This window comes from Fulmarus glacialis, unplaced genomic scaffold (assembly GCF_000690835.1).
Source record: "Fulmarus glacialis isolate BGI_N327 unplaced genomic scaffold, ASM69083v1 scaffold43460, whole genome shotgun sequence".
In the NCBI taxonomy this organism is placed as follows: domain Eukaryota; kingdom Metazoa; phylum Chordata; class Aves; order Procellariiformes; family Procellariidae; genus Fulmarus; species Fulmarus glacialis.
Genome location: NW_009190413.1, coordinates 7,425 through 14,891, shown reverse-complemented (window position 1 = coordinate 14,891; position 7,467 = coordinate 7,425). Strand labels below are relative to the sequence as shown.

At 38.8% G+C, this 7,467-nt stretch overlaps 1 protein-coding gene across 1 annotated transcript in view; it reads right to left on the bottom strand.

Moving 5' to 3' along the window:
• Window positions 1–2,883: 2,883 nt before the first annotated feature.
• The window catches only part of LOC104082365 (rho-related BTB domain-containing protein 3-like), a gene marked incomplete at its 5' end in the record, with an annotated part of 12,003 nt that continues 7,419 nt past the window's right edge, over window positions 2,884–7,467 (bottom strand). The window contains 5 exon segments of the mRNA XM_009585479.1: window positions 2,884–2,999; window positions 5,007–5,103; window positions 5,994–6,160; window positions 7,339–7,457; window positions 7,459–7,467. The exon segment at window positions 7,459–7,467 is cut by the window's right edge and continues 37 nt beyond it. Of these exon segments, the coding sequence (XP_009583774.1) occupies window positions 2,884–2,999; window positions 5,007–5,103; window positions 5,994–6,160; window positions 7,339–7,457; window positions 7,459–7,467 (508 nt within the window).

Here is a 7,467-nt window from a genome sequence, read left to right as displayed (position 1 = left end):
ATAAATACCAAACTCAGTACTGCCCTAATTCCTGACTATCCTTGATGGATATGGTCCTAAAGCCTCCACTAAAAAATATTACCAACAGCAACTCACCAAGTGTCATGATCTACTTTCAGTCACATTTCTGAATGCTAAAGTATCAGTTTTAAAAATAGGTTTAAGATAAATACATTTCTACAGAAAATTATCATACAGAATAAAAATAAGTATTTATAACATGAATTCTTCTAAGAATTTAAATTTATCAGAGTCTATGTCTGCAAAGACAGCACATCTGCACCTGATACAGGCGGCATTATGGGGATACTCAGTAAAATGGAAAGCTGTTTTAATGTCTGAATAGTAGTATGCATTAATCTGTGAATAAATAATAAATATTTTTACTGGCTTCTCTGTATAAAACCTGTGGTTACCACTGACTAAAATACATAATAGCAAAATATTTCTCTTGGTTGGATATAAAGTGTTTGTATTTCCATTAAGCCTATTTTTAAATGCCTATAAAACATTTTCAGAAAGTTAAAAATAGTATTTTGTTATCTGTTATCTATACTTAAATTATTGGCAGCAGACTAGTTTCTAGCAAAACACCTGAGAAAGCTTTCAAACTACTAAAAATTCAGGACTACATGCAACGCAGACAAACATTCACACAACTTTTGTATCAGTTTTGTACAGGAAGTCAGTATGAGGCATATAATCCATACTTCTGATAATTTAGCTGGCTGCTTGTAGAAGCACATGCTGTGACCGAGGGCGTTACCAGGTGTCCAGGCAAGCTGTAGTTCAGCTGTATGGTCATTTTTGTTCATGATTTTATGCTTCAAAAAACTCAAAAGTTTTATTCAGTTAACTTATGCTTAAAATTTTTGATTTCTACTGTAATGATAGGAAATGACCATTTTTCACATTTAATTTCAATACATATTACTTTCCTACTCATTCTTTTCTTTAACGTTTTCTTTAGCCATCTTGAAAAAGCAGTGTAATGTTCTATATTTCAGACTCCTTATACATGAGGTGTAGATAAGTATAACTCATCTTTTAAAGAACTTTAGGATCTCCAGATGAAAAGGTAAAAATGATGTATCATTCTTACATAAAACTAACCTCAGAACTGTGAGCCTGCAGCAGCCAGCTGAGTCAAAAGCTCTTTTTTTTTTTTTGTATCCGAAAATAGGAAAGGAAATAGCCCCTAACCTCTGCAAAATATCACCAGGGGAAAAAAAAATCCCTGTAACTCTAGCACGGAATTTGAAAAGAACAATTTACCTATGAAACCAGATTGAAATATAAAAGCAATTCTTAGAAGCAAAAAAAGACTCAGCTCCAGCAATTTGCTGTTCCATCTTCTTCTCGCAGCTGCAGGTTCCAGGTACGTCTGAGATGGTCTGCTGTGGACATTGGGGAAACACTAAATAGTTTTTTTCAGTGTCTTTTCTTTGTCTTTCTAGGCTCAGACTACCCACCAGAATTAAATGCAGCTGGCAAAGCAGAATTGCACGTTCAACAGGACTGATACTGAAGGGTTTAGTTCCTCGGTAAGAATTCACTTACAGAAAAGTCTCTCTCCTCAGAGGAACAGCCATATGTAAAGGTTGGGTTTACTTTGTCATTAACGTTAGTACATAGTTATGAGTTAGTGGCATGACAAATGAATGACTTAGGTCAAGAAAACCCTCAATAGCGTCTGCAAATGCTATTCTATATATAATAGTCATAATATTCAGGACTAATCTGCTCTGTCTGAGAAAGAATCCACGCAGCCAGAAAATAGAGCCCGTTTGTCTCACACGGTGCAGCTTATGAGCACGTGATGATCATTCAGTTTAACCTGAGCCCCCACGGGGAGGGTCGAGCTCAAAGTCCCGTCACAGCGGCCACCCTTCCTCATAGGACCCATGGGGGTCACCTCCCTCCACGACCCGCACATAAGACATTTCTGTGTCAGCTACCAGGGGGACCTCGGATTAAAGACCCACTTGTCCCAGAAAGGTCACTAGTGCCGGTGAGTTTTGTCCCACAAAACCTAAGAGCGGCTGTCGACCCCCTTCCCTTTCCTCCCAGTCCCTACCAGGACCGTACGGACTTAGCTCTTCCTGACTTTTTCCTTAGGGGGAAAACCACAGTATGACCACACTTACAAAGGTGTTCTACAGATTACTAAAACAGACCTACTGCTGTTTCCTGGGAAGAAAAATTATTTCATTTTTCAGATTTTGGGGAGGCACTAGAGAATATAGTGATGCATAGACATTCCTCTGGAATTAAAATATCCACTCAAAGGACTATAAGAGTCTCGGTAAAAGGAACTGCAGGCTTGACTCAAAGCGGAAACTGAATAGTGACTAAAATGCGTATTAAGCCTACCCGTTATTTTGCAAACCAACAGACGCTGAGTGAATTTTTGCCTTCTGAAACATTTAAAGAACTTGTGAGTTGGCTTCTCGGCTTCCCTGCAATGCTACTGTGCTCCTATTGTACACAGATTCACAAAAAAAATCTGTTTTCAAGGGATGTTGTTTTAGCAGCCAAAACTAACCATGAAAACCAGTAAAATAGCCAATACAGAAATTAGAAGGCAGAACAGATGACAGTAATGACACTGTCCCGTATTTTGTACTACGTGTAATTCCCATGGGTGTGAAATCCTGGTGCTTGAAAGGAATCTTGACGATACATTTCTCAATGCCTTAAGGACAAAAGCAGAGTGGTTTATTATCAAAGCAAGGAACATGAGCAAGTGCACTACAGCATGGCATACAGCGTTCCAGGGGAGAGCGGTGTCTGCTTTTGCTCTTGAAATGATGTTCATACTCCGTGTAATTCCCGGTCTGAGGTTTCCCAGTCGAGATGCACTTTGCATATGTTCAGTCTTCTCTACATTACCGTGCAGTGGCATTTATGAGAGTGGACATAGTTCCTGTAATCAGCAAGCTGCTTCAGGTACAGATTGGAAGGCCATCTGTGCACCTCTACAAAATTGCGCTCCTCCACTAAACAAAGCAATAAAGGAATTAAATGTAATATCCAAACATACAGCACAAGTGCACAGGCTGCAAAAAGTCTTTTAAGATAGGCTAAAAAACATTAAGGATACAGATACAACTAGAAAAGTAAAGATGAGTGCTGTCCATTTTGCCTAGATCTTACTGTATTGCAGATGTAAAAGTTACCGCACAATATTCCCTGGCTATTAAGTTGGCAATAAATAAGTTACTTAATAAAATAAAAGGACTCAAAGGAAGGAGAAAAGCAAAGGGCAGGCTGCCAGGTGCGTGGACACCAAATGTCAAAGGATACCAGCCCACTGGCATGGTACCCTTTTCCTTCGAGTCAATCCCCAGGTGCTTTCCAAAACTGCCAGCCTGATATCAGCCACCCGCCAGAGGCTTCAGAAATCTCATCCGACAGCCAACAGCTTTAGTACTGATCTGCATCAGCCCGGGATGCTCCACGAGTGGTGGAAGCACGAAGGAAACTTCAGGTGATGGCACAGCAGACATTTGGCACGGTATATTGTACAGTTACTCGGCCGCCGTCAGAGCACGTGCTGACAAGTGCTGGCAAGTGATGCTTACTTAAGCATCATGATGCTTACAGAAGCATCACTGCATAAGTTTCACAACAGGCTCATATGCAGCCTGATATCCATCAGGACAACTGCAACATGGAGGCAGAAGCGCTATTATCATTACTTTCCACAGCAGAAAAAAAAAGCATCTAATAAGCCATATTGATAAATTGATATCCACTGGGGAACGGGAAAATGGGCAGGTAGATGTGCCTAGATTGAGCCCTGCGGTGGTCCTAAGCCATCGGGACTCTGTGCTCTCCTGCCTCACCAAGGGGAACCCAGAGGCAGCTCCCACCTTCATCAAATGGAGAGAACAACCTGATTCCTGCAGCTTCAGGATAACCTCAGGGTGGTTGGGACCGAAGCCCTGTCACAAGGAAGATGGCACAGAGCGCTGTCGAACACACACTGACACCTGAACCAGCAGGAAGGGAAGCAAAGCAAGTCCACTCTGGACCAAACCCACTGGTGGGTGACAACCGCCAGCACGGGTGCCCTGCTCTTTCATGTTTAATCCAGATCGGGCTACACAAAATGGATGTTTCAGAAGATGTACAGATGGGCCGCTGGAAGACGAATTCCAGGTCCAAACAAAGCAGGGAGGACCTAGCTCTCCTTTCTTTGCTGATAACGATTACAAAGTCATCCGTCAGCACACATACATATACGAGCTTTGCAAATGAGGAAAGAGGACCTTTAATGTATTTTGGACCAAACAGAGCTTCAGTCCACTGACAAGAAAAATACCCTTCTGGAATACACTGGCCCCATACCAACGGTCTGAATACAAACCACAGGTCAAAGAGATGCACCCGTCAAGATCACCTTCACGAGGGTGACAAAAAATCCCATAGGCAATGAGCAAAACTTTCTAGAGTTACATGTCAGGAAACAAATATACTGTTTGGGAAAATAAATATCAATTCCCTGAAAGAACCTGACTTTATTTACTTGAATGAACATTAATTACTTGATTTTATGAGATCTGCTGGAACGTACTGCAAGAATCCTATTTTCTTCAAAGAAAATCCCAACCTTTAAAGAGCAGGTATTAGAAGTGACTCATTAGTTTAATTCAAATGTACAAACTAAACAAAATTATATACATAAGGTGGAGAGGTTGACACACGATGACCGAGCTGCCCTAGTTGATTCAGTTATGGGTGAGAACCTGGCCATCAGCACAGGAACCAAAAGACAAGGGGATGTGGTTGCCGTCTATGCTGCTCTTCACGCGTCGCATGCTGGTCCTACAGTAGGGTGGTGAACCATCCAGCTCAAACAGAGTCTGGACTGGACTAGACTGTATAGCCTAAAGAAGTCCTAATTGCCTTCTCATGCAGAAGTAGTATTGTCCAGTAACCTCGCTGCTGATCTAAGAAGAACTGGAAAACATTTCTTGTTTTAAAAGTAATTGATAAATTACCTGAAAGATCTTGAAATTCAGGCTTTTGACTGAAGATGAGGTAGTTAGTGGCAATAAAATGAAGAAGCCAAGTTGAAAGGCAATCAGAATTGTGAAACTGTGAGAAGAAAGCAAACACAAACAACACTTAATGCTATCGTGTCTAAAACACAACCATGCCTCGCATGTCAAAATATTTCAGATTTCCACTGTCAACGTAGCAGTTTACTAAATAAAGTTTTGACTGTAGGAGGTAAAAAAGGAAAAGTCATTGACGGAAATACGTAAACTGATGGAGACCCAAGAAGGAATGACAAAAGTCCCTCCGCCAGTGGTGTGACCTAACCCCTGGGGCTCCTTTGGTCATCAGTCTCGGAAATTTTTGTCTTCTGCACAGTAGCAGAGCTTCAGAAAAAAGAAGGTAAGGAGTGTGGCATGTTGGTTTTGTTGTCTCCTCTTTCTCCACAAAATCCTGTTCATGTAAGACAATATCCTGCCTGAGACTTGTGAACAGTTCAGTTTTTATTTTACCCTTTTGTTTTCCAAATCTGTCTTTACTGTCTCTCTTTCTTGCTTTTTTTCAGCTCTAATCTTTTCTTTTTATGCTTTTTATGTATTTCACTCAATATTCTATCAGGTTAGATGTCTTTTGCCACTTGCATATACTAGAATTTTCTTTGACTAAAGGAGGAAGTAGTGCAGCTTCACTTGCCTAAAACATACCTTTTCTGGCAGAAGTTGCAATTAAGCTGAATTACTGCAATGTGTTCTTGATGAAGGAAATGCACAAATTATGGTATGACTGCACATTCTGCAATAAAAGGCTGAAGAAGGCTTTATTTTAGCCAACCTTGTGCCATCAGATATCCCTAACCAACAGACTGTATATCAATGTTTGTCCTTGGGAATGGAAATTATTAATCTTAACAGTTATGTTTTAAAAAACAAACAAAACCCCACTAACTAGAGTCAACATATATATTCTTATTTGATATATATGATACATACCTTAGCTTTTTTGAGCAAGCTGACAATACTGAGGCTTGTGGACGCCAGCTCCCTGCTAGGCATGCTCTGGAGCTGCGTGATAATGTAAAGCTCACAAATGTGCTGGAGTCTCATTACTTGGTACATCTCTGCACAGATCAAGAGAGACATAGCTTGGAGAATACTGGCTGAAAAACAAGAAAACAGAGGTTACAGGTGTTTTACTTTTTTGACAGGATGATCAAAGCCACTTTTCACAGTCATCTTTTAAGCACCTAACAATGAACACAAAATCAAACCACTGCTGATCACCTTCTTTCATTTTTCATTATTATCATTATAAGTTTGCGATATCACTCTCTTTTTCCAGATAAACTATGTAATTAACAGGAAAAGAGTAGTTAGTACTTTTTAGAAGGCAAGTGCAATAAATTGTAGTCAATATCCTGTATCTTGAAGATGCTGAGTCAAGTGCTGCTGTCTATTTAAAGTAAGTGATGATTAATAAGAGGATTTCGCTTTCTAACTTCTCTTTCAAAAAAGAACCTTTATGATACATGTACAAGAAAATATAGTGAAAAGGCCAAAGAGAAAATGGAGCAACCATATGTTTTAAAAAATATGATACGGCGGTTGCATATTTAAACTGATGGACAAAGAAATGTTAGACAGACTGAAAAGAGAAACATATGGAAAACCTAAGAATAAGGTAGAATTATGTGAAAAGAAAACAAAAGCAAAAATACATATCATATCATCATTCATTCATTATATCAAAGGAAAAATATCTGTATTTAAATGATATTTCATATTTAGTATGTAGACTTTCTTCTCATTAAAAAAGACAAAGGTTAAGACACAAAGAATTCTTTAGCTCAATTTTTCTTGCCAAATACTCCAGCTGACTTTTTTTTTTCCTGGTTTTACATACAAATAAGATACCCATGTGTATAAATAAGGTATTCTTGCAATTTAACCTTGTTTATATTAAACTTAACAAAATACGTATTAAACAAAATGACGATTTTTAAATAAAACCCTGAATTAAGATTAGAAAGCAATATTATTTTGATGTAGAAAGGAAATTCCAAATATTGTAATGGACCAGAAATTAAATTTCAGGTTTTTGAGTCTTGCTACGTAAGCACAAAACAGTGATATTTGTTCTGTCTCCAGTTGATTTTACTTGAATAAGATTGATTTTTTTTTTTTATTGCACAATATGAAAAAATTCTCTTTCTTGACACATTATTCATGAAAATATTGGCATTTTTCAATGAAAAAAATGCTGCTACATTGCTTTTTATCAATGCCCCACTGTGGAAAAATGAGCAACAGATATAGGTGTATTTTTAAATTTTCTTACCTGGGCAGCAGGAGTCGGTATAAAGATACTCTAGAAAGGAGAGGAAAGTGTCTTTGGAAACCCCATACACTGGAACCAGAATACTATTTGCTTCTAGATAATTACCATTAAACATAGCTTACCTCACAG